The 14,914-nt window shown below is 44.5% G+C and overlaps 1 protein-coding gene across 1 annotated transcript in view; it reads right to left on the bottom strand.

Annotated features, from left to right (window-relative positions):
- Window positions 1-14,914, bottom strand: part of LOC126484095 (UDP-glycosyltransferase UGT5-like) — a 181,023-nt gene that overhangs the window by 82,237 nt on the left and 83,872 nt on the right. Inside the window, exon 3 of the mRNA XM_050107470.1 lies at window positions 5,374-5,628. Within this exon, the coding sequence (XP_049963427.1) occupies window positions 5,374-5,628 (255 nt within the window). The remainder of the gene's footprint in view (window positions 1-5,373; window positions 5,629-14,914) is intronic.

Raw genomic sequence — 14,914 nt, 5'->3', positions numbered from 1 at the left:
ACACCGTGAATTCATTGTCCCAGGAAGGGGAAACTATATTGACACATTCCTGGGGTCAGATACATCACATGATCACACTGACAGAACCACAGGCACATAGACACAGGCAACAGAGCATGCACAATGTCGGCACTAGTACAGTGTATATCCGCCTTTCGCAGCAATGCAGGCTGCTATTCTCCCATGGAGACGACCGTAGAGATGCTGGATGTAGTCCTGTGGAACGGCTTGCCATGCCATTTCCACCTGGCGCCTCAGTTGGACCAGCGTTCGTGCTGGACGTGCAGACCGCGTGAGACGACGCTTCATCCAGTCCCAAACATGCTCAATGGGGGACAGATCCGGAGATCTTGCTGGCCAGGGTAGTTGACTTACACCTTCTAGAGCACGTTGGGTGGCACGGGATACATGCGGACGTGCATTGTCCTGTTGGAACAGCAAGTTCCCTTGCCGGTCTAGGAATGGTAGAACGATGGGTTCGATGACGGTTTGGATGTACCGTGCACTATTCAGTGTCCCCTCGACGATCACCAGTGGTGTACGGCCAGTGTAGGAGATCGCTCCCCATACCATGATGCCGGGTGTTGGCCCTGTGTGCCTCGGTCGTATGCAGTCCTGATTGTGGCGCTCACCAGCACGGCGGCAAACACGCATACGACCATCATTGGCACCAAGGCAGAAGCGACTCTCATCGCTGAAGACGACACGTCTCCATTCGTCCCTCCATTCACGCCTGTCGCGACACCACTGGAGGCGGGCTGCACGATGTTGGGGCGTGAGCGGAAGACGGCCTAACGGTGTGCGGGACCGTAGCCCAGCTTCATGGAGACGGTTGCGAATGGTCCTCGCCGATACCCCAGTAGCAACAGTGTCCCTAATTTGCTGGGGAGTGGCGGTGCGGTCCACTACGGCACTGCGTAGGATCCTACGGTCTTGGCGTGCATCCGTGCGTCGCTGCGGTCCGGTCCCAGGTCGACGGGCACGTGCACCTTCCGCCGACCACTGGCGACAACATCGATGTACTGTGGAGACCTCACGCCCCACGTGTTGAGCAATTCGGCGGTACGTCCACCCGGCCTCCCGCATGCCCACTATACGCCCTCGCTCAAAGTCCGTCAACTGCACATACGGTTCACGTCCACGCTGTCGCGGCATGCTACCAGTGTTAAAGACTGCGATGGAGCTCCGTATGCCACGGCAAACTGGCTGACACTGACGGCGGCGGTGCACAAATGCTGCGCAGCTAGCGCCATTCGAAGGCCAACACCGCGGTTCCTGGTGTGTCCGCTGTGCCGTGCGTGTGATCATTGCTTGTACAGCCCTCTCGCAGTGTCCGGAGCAAGTATGGTGGGTCTGACACACCGGTGTCAATGTGTTCTTTTTTCCATTTCCAGGAGTGTATGTTACCATACACAGTCTTCATACCCCAGTGAAATACTGTGAAACTTCTATTATCCCTTTGAGTCTCAACAATATGAAAAGACAAAGTTATAAAATTTTTCACAAAAGTAACCTTTTTTATCATAACAAGAAATGAAGACAATAAGAAATTGCCAAAATAAATGACCAATTGAGGTGGTTTCACTTTGGAACCACTAGGACATAGCCGGCCGAAGTGGCCGTGCGGTTAAAGGCGCTGCAGTCTGGAACCGCAAGACCGCTACGGTCGCAGGTTCGAATCCTGCCTCGGGCATGGATGTTTGTGATGTCCTTAGGTTAGTTAGGTTTAACTAGTTCTAAGCTCTAGGGGACTAATGACCTCAGCAGTTGAGTCCCATAGTGCTCAGAGCCATTTGAACCATTTGAACCACTAGGACATACAGTTTTCAGTCACTCACCATTTCATGTGATACGTTTTAAAGCAAATTTGTTTTTTTACTAAAGAAAATCCCACATCTCGAATCTTACGTTAATTCAAAATGCTTAAAACAAATTGTAGCTCTCCGAAAATTTGCTACATTTTGTATTAAAACTACATAGTATTCCAGCGATTTCATTTGAAGCCACTTCAAGCAGAATTACTAACAATAATTACATTATAATAGCTCAAGATATACTTGTGTATTGTGTATGGTATACTGAACTGGGGACCTAGAAACGACGGAGAGGCTTTGCCCTGCTGCAGCCCTCAGTGGTTGACAACCCCACAGCAGGCCACAGCAGTCCACCCGCCCCACCGCCGTCCCACACCGAACACAGGGTTATTGTGTAGTTCGGCCCCCAGAGGACCCTCCGGGAACGTCTCATTCCAGACGAGTGTAACCCCAATGTTTGCGTGGTACAGTAATTATAGTGTACGCGTATGTGGAGACTGCTTGCGCAGCAATCGCCGAGATAGTGTAACTGGGGTGGAATAAGGGGAACCAGCCCGCATTCGCCGAGGCAGATGGAAAACTGCCTTAAAAACCATCCACAGACTGACCAGCACACTGGACCTCGGTACTAATCTGCCGGGCGGATTCGTGCCAGGGACCGGCATGCCTACCCGCTCGGGAAGCAGCGTGTTAGACCGCGCGGATAGCCGGGCGGGCAAGAAATACTTTTACTGTCAATGATCTCCTCAATATGGATATTACAAAAAGAACCGCACGTCACAGTCTCCTACAATCACCTAGCAGGGTCTCCGGAGGGACTGTTGCTTTGAGCACCATAAATGGCTGCCACAATGCACTACATTCGTAGAAGTACCTCAGTGTACCACTAGATGTCTCTGTCTTTCAACAATATTGTTTTAATGCCAAAGGCACTAGTAAAAAATGGCTCTGAGCACTATGGGACTTAACTTCTGAGGTCGTCAGTGCCCTAGAACTTAGAACTACTTAAACCTAACTAACCTAAGGACGTCACACACACCCATGCCCGAGGCAGGATTCGAACCTGCGACCGTAGCGGTCGCGCGGTTCCAGACTGTAGCGCCTAGAACCGCTCGGCCACCCCGGCCGGCGGTACTAGTAATTCAATAATAATAATAATAATAATAATAATAATAATAATAGTAATAATAGAGCTCGTATGGAAAGATATAGGTGTTAATTCTTTCCACACGCTAAACGAGATTGGAATAATAGAAAATTGTGAAGGTGGTTCGATTAACCATCTGCCATGCACTTAAATGTGATTTGCAGAGTATCCATGTAGGTGTTGATGTAGATGAAGAATAAAGTGTTGGTTTCAGGTAGAAACTACTGGTACTCAAAGGGTTAATAACTCGATGTAAATTGTTGCTAAACTGTGTCGTCATGTATTTTGCCCTTAGCTGATGCTTTACACTGTTTCGCCATGCGCTGAACTTGTACAGCTGCCATTGACAAGGAAACTACCTTATAACAACAGGACGTTCTCTTTCTGCCACATTTATGTATTTGTCACCAAGTGTATTGGATGAGCAAGATGACGAGATGTACATTTGGCTCCTTTACATAACCCAATTTTTCATTCATTTGGGCTACTTTCAGGGGGTGCTATAATTATACACAAACTTTAGTGTATATGGACATTAGATCTGATGTATTGACCATTTGCAAAGTGACTGTCTGAGATGAAACTCTGAGAGGTTAAAAAGTACTAGAATTTTTCCCTAAGGCACACGTAGTTTACTCACCATGACAGCCAGAAAACTGAAGGGAAATACACTGACAAGCCAAAACATTGTGACCACTGCCATACGCAGGGCTGAATGCCTCCTGGTGGTGTTGCGGACGCGGAAGGAATGTATGCGGAAGACAGACGAATGGGCAGTCATTATAGCGAAGATACGGGTCACAAATGTGGAAATCCACTGATGCAAGTAATTTTGACAAAGGGCACATTGCTGCGGCTGGAAACGAAAATATCTGAAACGGCTGTTTGCGTACTACTGTCGTGAGCACGTATGGAAAGTAGCTGGAGGAGGGTGAAATAACGCGTAGACTGTATGGTACTGTACGTCCATGTCTCTTCACAAAACGCAAAGGTCGGAGGACCCCACACTGTGTAACCCAGTGTAGGCAGCGATCTGAGGCATCTGGCGACAGAACACAGTGCTGGCACAGACACAGGTGTTTCGGGGCACACCGTATTCAGGCCATTGTTGAACACGGAGCTCCACATCCCTGTGTGTCCCTGTATTGACCCCATAACATCGTCAGAAACGCGTTGTTCAACCTATATGTGGTGTAAGTTCGAGAACCTCTTGTCGACCCCTATTCAATAGTCTGGGAATTCTGACATTGCCCTCACAGTATATATTTTCTTTTATGTCGTTTGTTGTTAGCAATATTAGCCTATTCCCAAGAGTTAGCAGCTTTCACTCAATTAATACTAGGCAGAAATCCAATGTGCATGTGGAATGCACTTCCTTGACTCTTGTGCAGAAAGGAGTGCAGTATTCTGCTGCATCCACTTTCAATAAGTTACCACAGGAACTCAAAAATCTTAGCAGTAGCCCAAACTCTTTTAAGTCCAAACTGAAGAGTTTCCTCATGGCTCACTCCTTCTATCCTGTCGAGGAGCTCCTGGAAGAGCTAAAAAATTAAGCAAATTCCAGTGTTACATTGTTGATTTTCTTTATGTAAACTTACGACTGGTCGCCTGAATATGTTTTTTTATATTTCATTTTATCTGTTTCTACTATAGTGTTATAATTTCATGTTTTGACTCGTTCCATGACCATGGAGACTTCTCCTTAATTTGGTCCCACGGAACGTTGAATAAATAAATAAAAATAAATAAAAAGTTACGATTTCGGTGGGCACAGCATCACTGAGTTTTCACTGTGGAACAATGGCGATGTGTCGCCTGTCGAATGAGTCACATTTCTTGTTACAACAGGACGATGGTTCGGTATTTACACGCCGTCATCCAGGCGAATAGCTGCATGAAACATCAACCACTCCACAGGTGCTGGCCGGTGAGGGTAGAATCATGCTATGGGCTACACTGAGTTGGGCTTCCTTGGGAACTGCAGTAAAATGCATGAACATATTGCAAACCATGTGCTTCGCTTCATGCTTGAATGGTGTCCCCTACAATGATGTCTCTTCCTGTAGAATAACTGCCTGTGTTGCAAGATCAGAAACGTGCTACAGTGGTTTGAGGAGCATTATAGTGAACTCACACTGATGTCTCGCGGAGTACACGTGTCTGGTCTGTACCCATTGGAATGCATATCGGGAGCCAACTGAGTGTCCATTAAACCACCATTCCGTAATTTGCGGGTATTGCTTGACTTGTGCGTAGACATTTGGTGCCACATACTTCTGTAATCCTGTCAAGGACTTACAGAGTCCATACCAAGCAGAATCGCTGCTGTATTGTGTTTGCATACTGGAGCAACATTACTAAACAGGTGGTCCCAATGCTTTGGCTCATCGGTGTGAATCTCAAATGACGCACCCTGTCGTGTGTCCAGGAGAAGGGGAAGCTGGTGGCGACGTTGATTAGCGGCGCGCCCAGGTGGTGCGCGAAGGCAGCCGTGCAGTCTGTGAAGTGGATGTCGGTGATGACCAGGTCGTAGCGGCCGCCGGAGCGCACCAGCTGCCGCGTCTGGGGCTGCGACAGCGCCTCCCTGCAGCCTTCTACGTTGCCCAGCCAGCTGGAGGCGTAGCCCCGCACGATTGACCGCAGCGCAGGGATCATGTCCGGTGATTCCTGGGCGAGAAAATGAGGTTTTGTCAGAGACAGGTGATGGATAAACGCTCAACAGACGGAGTCTGTACCTGACGATGAGGTCTGCACTCTGTTGTGTTGTGCATCAGGTGAAAACTGGATAGCACGGTCAAGAGCTAAAGTGAACCGTGACACAGGAGGTAGATTCTTTCAATCTCTGATGTTTCTCTTCCCCAAATATTATTATTTTTTCCGCAAATTCTGTGATATATTCGAAGTTATACACTGATAAGTCAAAACATTATGACCACTGCCCACCGCGGCGTTGGATGTCGCCTGGTGGTGTTGCGGGCACGTCACACAGTAACAAAAGTACTGGGTGATCAAAAAGTCAGTATAAATTTGAAAACTGAATAAATCACGGAATAATGTAGATAGACAGGTACAAATTGACACACATGCTTGGAATGACATGGGGTTTTATTAGAACCAAAAAAATACAAAAGTTCGAAAAACGTCCGACAGATGGCGCTTCATCTGATCAGAATAGCAATAATTAGCATAACAAAATAAGACAAAGCGAAGATGATGTCCTTTACAGGAAATGCTCAATATGTCCACCATCATTCCTCAATAGCTGTAGTCGAGGAATAACGTTGCGAACAGCGCTGTAAAGCATATCCAGAGTTATGGTGAGGCACTGGCGTAGCATGTTGTCTTTCAGCATCCCTAGGGACCTTGGAGGCCAAGTATGACGAAAGTGGCGGCTGAGCACACGATCATCACCAAACGACGCGCGCAAGAGATCTTTCACGCGTCTAGCAATACTTTTGTTTCTTTTTGCTTCTAATAAGACCCCATGTCATTCCAATCATATGTGTCAATTTTTACTTCTCTATCTACATTATTCTGTGGTGTATCAAGTTTTCAAATTTATACTGACTTTTTGGTCACCCGGTATGTAAGCGGAGCAAACACGGATGGGGGATAATCCTGGCTGAGATATGGGCTGCAGATGGGGAAATCCGTTGAGATAAGCGACTTTCACAAAGGGCAGTTTATTATTACGCAGAGCCTGTGAACAGTATCCTGAAAACGGCTAAGTTGGTCGAATGATCACGCGCTACTGTCGTTAGCATCTACGCAAAGAGGTAGAAGGGCAGTGAAACTACTACTAGAAGCTAGATAGTTCAACGTCCACGACTCTTCATAGAACGTGGCGTTCGAAGGCCTGTCTGTTCTGTAAAGTAGGATAGATGGTGATCAGTGGCATCTCTGCCGAAAGAGCACAGTGCTGCTGCTCGCACAAATGTTTCGTATCACACCGTTCATTGTACATTGTTGAACATATCGCTCCGCAGCAGACCACCCCCAGGTCTTCACATGTTGACCCAACGACATCATCAGTTACGATTGCAATGGGCACAGGACCATCTGGATTCGACCGTCGAGCAATGGAAACTTGTCGGCTCTTCGGGTGAATCACACCTGTGCTACACAAGGTCGATAGCCGTCTCCATAAACTCCGTCATCGAGGCGAAACGTGCAGTGCTTCACGGTCGAAGGCTGGTGGGAGCAGTATTATGCGATGGGAGACATTCTCCTGCACTTGCATGGGATCTGTGGTAGTAAACAAAGACACGCAGACAACTGCGAACCACCTGTGTCCCTTCGTGCTTAATGTCTTCCCCAACAGCGATGTCATCTTTCAGCAGCGTAATTGTCCGTGTCTCGGCACCAGAAACTTACTACAGTGGATTGAGGAGCATTATAGTGAACTCACGTTGATGCCTCGGCGACAAAATTACATGACCTGTGCGTACGCATCTAAAACCAGAAACCTCCGCAAACCTACCAAACAACTGTCGGATCCTTGATACGCAGAATCAGTGACGTATTTCGTTCCAAAAACAGACAAGCTATTGAACAGGTGGTGATAATGTATTGGCTCATCGGTGTATAACATGTGCCCAGCACCTAGAAATATGAAATATTGACACTATTCAACTTAACTTTGTTACCTGTTACACATTGTTTCGATTACCAGAAGTGTATCGAACTAGTTGGTTTGCCTAAAAATCGTGTTAATTACAAAACAACATTAATTTCAAGTTTTGTCATTATTGTTCATATGTAAACATATGCACAGTTAATAACTTCGTGATAAAGTAAGCCAAAAATCTATATAAATACATAAAATATTCAAGTAACCAGTACCAAAGATACCCTAGTAGCACATGGGCTCAATTAATTTCGAAGCAATTAACATCAGTAGGTAAGACAGTATTACTAAAATAGAGTTCCATATTTAGGCAAACTAGACATTGTAACTCTACAGAAATTATTACTGTATCTCAAAGTTCATCTTTAAAAGAATACGCATTCTCTGTTAACTTACTCAGAAATGTGAATTTTTAATTGTTAACTTGTGAAAAACTGGCAAAAAATAAAACTTATATAAGTAGCAAGATGGAATCCATGTTACTTCAGCTGGAGTTCAGTCTGCAATGAGTTCTGAATGGACCTACATCGGTGCGTGTTCATATGGGGAAATGTACCGCAGTCAATTTGGTACAGATTAAAAGACAGAAAATGTACCACGTTTTACCTAAATTTCGCATCTGGGAGATTAAATATTTTAGTGACTATTTTAAATGATTAATTGGTCTCTGGATATGTAATTGTTATCATGGGCGGTGTTATACTTTAAAAATGGTTATCAGGAATGGAGGTAGGTCATGAACGAGATTGTTTTCAAAACCGATACTTACTGTGCATACTTTACTCATTCTGATATCATTGTCTGCTTGGGAGGACAGTGTAATGAGTCACTTGCACAGTGACTGTGTTAATGATTTACTCGCCTCATGTGAACAATTCTGACTGATTAAGGTATGATTACGTTACAGCATTCGAACAATATTATAGGTCATTAACTCCTTTATCTGTACCGTGATTAAAGGATATAAGAATCTAACTGGCTGTAAACAGATGTTTGTATAGCATACAAGTGCAGTTAAAGTGTGTAAACTGCAATTATAGTCTGGAATACTTTTTCAAAGAATTTCGATGGAGGTGCTGCTATCGAGGCTAACCAGACAGAGAAGATGATTAAGCTACAAACAAAGTCAATTTTGTACTATTTTTCCATAGAACTTACCATTTCATTGCAAAAGAAGATGTTTTTCAGTGTAGTGTCGAATGAAGTCAGTAGTTTAATTAACTCATTAAACCTATTGGCCTCAGAAAGAGCTGCCTTGAACCAATTCCACAATAACCTTGTTTATAATATTCACGGTTTCATGGTGTATCTTTAAAGTTTAATAGTTTTTGTAAAAACGGGATAACTGGTATTTGAGTTTCAGTATTTTAGAGGGAACGCGCGAAACTTTATGCACGTAGTTCTGTTTTCAGATTTGGGCTCTGGACAAAACCAAAGTTGGTGCTAACTCTTTTAAAAGTACCTCAAGCTTCTGACCTAAAAACAGGAAACATCAATTTAAAGTTCTCATTCATTCTTACCTGGCAATGGTGATTTTAGTATAAACGAAAAAGCTAGAAAAAAAAGAACTGTCTACTTAGAACTTGTGCAAAATAACGTGGCCCATGTGCAGAGACGCATTGTCGTTACCAGCACTGGACGACTGCACACCTTTCATTAGAGCAGGTGCTGTTCTCACCCGCTGAGCTGCGCAAGGCCCCCTAAACGATCAAACTTGTTTGTCAAATTCGCTATTACCTAGCCTCGGATTTGTCAAACAAGCCTTTACACGTACCAACAAAGTTTGTCGATTTAACCTGACTTTTGAGCAGACTCTATTCGTGTATGCTGTTCTTCTGGCACTAGAGGGAATAGCTACAAACGCAGGAAAAACATTCGTAGCACTGACTTTGGCATTGCGTTTAAAGAAAAGGAAGAAGAAGAACGCTGGTCCAGGAATGGTTTGAGATTAAAGAGAAGTATACGCGTGAAAATCTGTTAAAGGAAGTGTTACACTTAGAACATGATGATTACATCAACTTTCTAAGAATAGACAGCGAAACTTTCAAAAACTTGTTTTGAGTGACTTCGTCCTCGCGTTGAAAAATAAGACTCAAATATGTGAAAATTTATTCTCTTCTTCTTGGCACTTAATGGCACTTCATTAACGTACGCAACATGGGAACACATACCCTAGATCGCCCGCTGAGGGACCGGAGAACTTTGATTTTTGTTTTTTATTTAATTGACCTCCCGGTTGTATATTGTGCATAGAAGATTGATTTTCTTCTTAACCTTCTCCTGTGTAATATATGGCTGAGAACGACGTAAAAACTCTCTCATTTTGTTAATTACCAGGGCTGCTTGTTTATATCCTTGACTGCAGTTTCCATAGTTGTGGAAACTCGCGATACATTGAGATAAATTGTAATAAAACTGTTTTTCACTAAACTTATGCGGTGAAACATTAACACAAACAACGTCTGCACGTTGTCAAATTTTTCGTAAATCAAAATTCATCTCCGACACGCCAAACAGCAATGGGCATGCTCAAATACTTGGCAAACATAGCGAAGTTTTACAAACTGTCTGATCGTTTACGAGGGCCTTTAGAAATGACCGGCTCAGTTGTGTGTGTGGTGCCCTTTTTTCCGGTGCTCTGTTCAGAGCCCACGGACTTGTCGATTTACTGATCACGAGTAAACCCCTGACTCTTCAAAGAAACAACTCCCATGTTCTGATTATAAATGAGTTAGCCTGTTAAATATTTGACGTTACGCACATAAGCGAGAAAAGTTTTGAAAAGGTTTGAAATTATGTTTCAGGACTGTCTGAAGGCGCTAAGTGCTCTCATTATCAAACACTGGATGACTATATTCAGGACAATTTACGGTCCTTTTCAAACAAAAGTTTGTGACGCCATATCTCCTGAATCTTTGTCGTGCAATGACAAAATTTTATAGGTATATTCAGTGTTATATTTGAGTACTGTATGCAAAAAGTATTGCGAACAGAGTTCGTAGTAAAAAAGAAACAAATTAAAACGTCACGCCCGATGCGGCAGTTTCACTGCACGAAAAGCGAAAAATGTAGCAAGCGATAAACTTTTCCTTTCGCAGTTTTGTGGATGGAGCCAGAGAGAAAATGTTTCGTAAAAGTTAGAAATTATGCGTAAAGTTCGCTTGAAGTCAGTAGGTGCTCTCATTTTTAAATAAGGGATGAATGAAGTCCAGACGTAATACTCTAATACTCACACATGATTGCTATGTTGAACCATTCACATATGATTATACCCCATAATGACTCATTATGTCAACATTTTATATTTTTAAATTCGATCACTAGTTACGCGAAATATTGAAAATCAAACTTTTTTTGTCCCTCTAAGCCGTTAAATGGGCAGCCTGCAACTGTATCCGTGTTCCGTGCCCCGGGGTACTAGCTTAGTGATAACCAGGACGTCCCAGGAGGAATGTTCAGGGTTCATGGACGTGAAAAGAGCGCGCATTTGAAGCAAAAAGCTTCATACGGACATTTATGTCCTATTCCAAATAGATAGAACACACTTTCCTTTTTGTTTTTTGTTAGAGGCGCACTTACCCTGATAACTGGACGGGTAAAAGCAGTGCAATTAACTGGCCACCAAGATCTACAGACTATGCGCCATTCAGTTTTTGTTTATGGGGTTGGACGAAGTCTAAGGTACACTATGTGATCAAAAGTATACGGACACCTGATAGAAAATGACTTAGAAGTTCGTGGCGCCCTCCATCGGTAATGCTGAAATTCAAGATGGTTTTTGTCCACCCTTAGCCTTGATAACAGCTTCCACTCTCGCAGACATACGTTCAGCCAGGTGCTGGAAGGATTTTTGGAGAATGGCAGCCCATTCTTCCGGGAGTGCTGCGCTGAGGAGAGGTATCGATGTCATTCGGTGAGGCTTGGCACGAAGGCGGCGTTCCAAAACATCCCAGAGGTGCTCTATAGGATTCAGGTCAGGACTCTGAGCAGGTCAATCCATTACAGGAATGTTATTGTCGTGTAACCACTCCTCCACAGGCCGTGCACTATGAACAGGTGCTCGATCTTGTTGAAAGACGCAGTCGGCATCCTCGAATTTCTCTTCGACAATGGGAAGCGAGAAGGTGCTTAAAACATCAGTGTAGGCCTGTGCTGTGATAGTACCACGCAAAACAACAAGGAGTGTACGCCCCCTCCATGAAAAACACGACCACACCATAACACCACCGCCTCCGAACTTTACTGGCTACACACGCTGGCAGATGATGTTCACTGGGGATTTGCCATATCCACACTCTGCGATAGGATCGCCACATTGTGCACAGTGATTCGTCACTCCACACAACGATTTTCCACTGTTCGATCGTCCAGTGTTTACGCTCCTTGCACCAAGCGAGGCGTCGTTTGGCATTTATCGGCGTGATGTGTGGCTTATGAGCAGACGCTCGACCATCAAATCTAAGTTTTCTCACCTCCCGCCTATCCGTCATAGTACTTGCAGTGGATACTGATGCAGTTTACAATTCCTATGTGATGGTCTGTATAGATGTCTTGTTATTACACATTACGACTCTCTTCAACTGTCCACGGTCTCTGTCAGTCAACAGATGAGGTCGGCCTGTCAGTATTGTGCTGTACGTGTCCCTTCACGTATCCACTTAACTATGATATCGGAAACAGTGGACCTTGGGATGTTTAGGAGTGTGGAAACCTCGCGCACGGACGTATGACACAAGTGACTCTCAATCACCTGACCACGTTCCAAGTCCGTGAGTTCCGCGGAGCGCCCCATTCTGCTCTCTCACAACGTCTGATGACTACTGACGTCATATGGAGTACCTGCCAGTAGGTGTCAACACAATGCACCAAATACGAAAAACGTATGTTTTGGGAGGTGTCCGGATACTTTTGATCACATAGTGTATATACGCGAGATGAACTGCTTGTTCCTATCGGGGAATGTGCAGAGGCACTCAGACCAGCGACACAATATGTTCTCGAAACAGTGCACAAATGCAGTGCATTGGATTTGACGATGGGGTATTCGAACAATTCTTGTGAAGACTGTACATCAGCTGTAAAATTATGTGGACGATAACGTTTGGACGCGAATGCGTTAAAAACACGTATTTTTCAAATGATACTTCGTAAAGCGCATGTTGTATTGTGCGCTGATAACATAAAATCCGACAATGTACTGAATAATACACACATCGAAAAAAGTTTTGCATTACCCCAGTCCCCTGAACTCCTGAAGACAGACGTTCACTGTGGATATTGATCACAGTCCCTGTGACCGTTGAGAGATGTCACTAAACTCGCCCAAAGATATGAACAATCATGCATGAGCGGCGCCTATTAGACGGAGGGGATCCGACAGCCGATCAGTTCCAGTCATTCCACCAGGAAGGAGGTATATGGCTCGTGTTGTCTGTAGTTGAACCATGCCTAGACGGTCAATACTGCGGTTCGATCGCGTCCGCATTGTTGCTTTGTGCCAGGAAAGGAAGTGTCCAGGCGTCTCGGAGTGAACCTGAGCGATGTTGTTCGGACATGGAGGAGATACAGAGAGACAGGAACTGTCGATGACATGCCTCGCTCAGGCCGCCCAAGGGCTACTACTGCAGCGGATGAACGCAACCTACGGATTATGGCTCGGAGGAACACTGACAGCAACGCCACCATGCTGAATAATGCTTTTCGTGCAGCCACAGGACGTCGTGTTACGACTCAAACTGTGCGCAGTAGGCTGCATGATGCGCATCTTCACTCCCGACGTCCATGGCGACACCATGCAGCTGTTTACCCCCGTGGTATAGCAGTACCGTCCGTTGTTTCAGTCTACAATGTCTGTGGATCGAAACTATCTGGCGCAAAAAATTTTTATAGCCTCTTCCAACTGAATGCTGAAGACGTGAATGTAATGGTAATGCAGATTCAGTCTATTTGACTTTCTATCACACCGATAACAAACTTTTATCCAGTAGCCATTTTGCGGCAGATTTCTCGCAGAGTGTCCTCCTCTGGACGCCGCATGCGGCAAAGCTCCGGGATCCATTTGCTGGCTACTGGCAGCGGCCGTGGCGACAGCAGCGGCGCTGCACTCCCCCGTTCTTTATCGAAAGCGCCTGCTACCGCTCATCGCTTTTGATCATTTAAAACGCTTTATTATAATTAAATGTTGCTCCATAGAAGATTACTACGATTTCCATTCTCGCTCGAAAGCAACAGAGACTGACGCCCTGATTAGTAGATGGGTACTGTATTACATTTATCGGCAAGAGCTGAGTATGGCCCGAAATTAATTTTATAGACTTAGACGAAATTAAACCACCTCACTACATTCGATGAATTTATAAATGCTTCATACCTCTTTCTTTTCCTTTCAAAGTCAATTATTTGTGCAACTTTTGGCGAATATTCGGATGTTTTCGTCAAGGCAGAGTGAGCGTCTGTGGTGGAAAGTGTATTATAGTTCTTGTTTCATTCTTTACGGTAAGTCCATGCGATAAACTGTGTGAATACCTTGCAATGCATGCTCTGTAGCAGTGCAGAAACACTGCACGTTTGGAGTTCCAGGTATGGATTCATGAAGTATTTAACGTTGATCGGAAGTGATAGTTAAAGTCATCAGATTTAAACCAGAAAAAGTTATCGATTTTGAGGTTTCATAGAATAGAAAGGAATTGCTAACGCCGGCGTCAGAAAACGTCTACAGTTAAATGCTATTGCAAAATTCATAAGAGAGGAACTATATTTATCAACATGTTCACTTCATAAACAACCTCCTGACATATTAGACCCATATGGCGAACAAAGCTGAAATTCGAATCGCTGACAGTAGGTTTGAATATTTTCAGAAAATATTTTACAGTGAAGCACCTTGGCATTTGCATGCAGACATCCATGATATTAACATAATTTACCAAGTCGAAATTGCAAGAAGATTTATGTGTAAAGGCATTCTTCAGATTTAGCAGTTTGCAACTCCATTAGTTAAAATGGAAAATAAAACGTTGTGTTCAGCGGCCTTCACCGAGATCGGAACTGCCATTTCATATAGCATCAGCATCGCTACGCATAATGGAATCGCTGAGCTAACGACACACTGGCGACAGCAGGCGGACTATAGGCTTTGCGATATTGCCTGAGCCTCAAAACGCAACATTAAACACACAAACAGGTGTTACTTATGCGAAAAATGCCGTTCTTAGAGTCCAGAAATTAAATATTCTTTCTAAGTGTCTCATCATATGAGTCTTCGATGTGAAAAACGAATTCCAAGTGAATTTAGCGACATAATGCCGGGCTACACCCGGAAGTAAA

Source organism: Schistocerca serialis, chromosome 6 (assembly GCF_023864345.2).
Source record: "Schistocerca serialis cubense isolate TAMUIC-IGC-003099 chromosome 6, iqSchSeri2.2, whole genome shotgun sequence".
Classification (NCBI taxonomy): Eukaryota; Metazoa; Arthropoda; class Insecta; order Orthoptera; family Acrididae; genus Schistocerca; species Schistocerca serialis.
The sequence above is the reverse complement of the archived record's forward strand: the minus strand, read 5'-3'. Positions and strand labels throughout refer to the sequence as shown.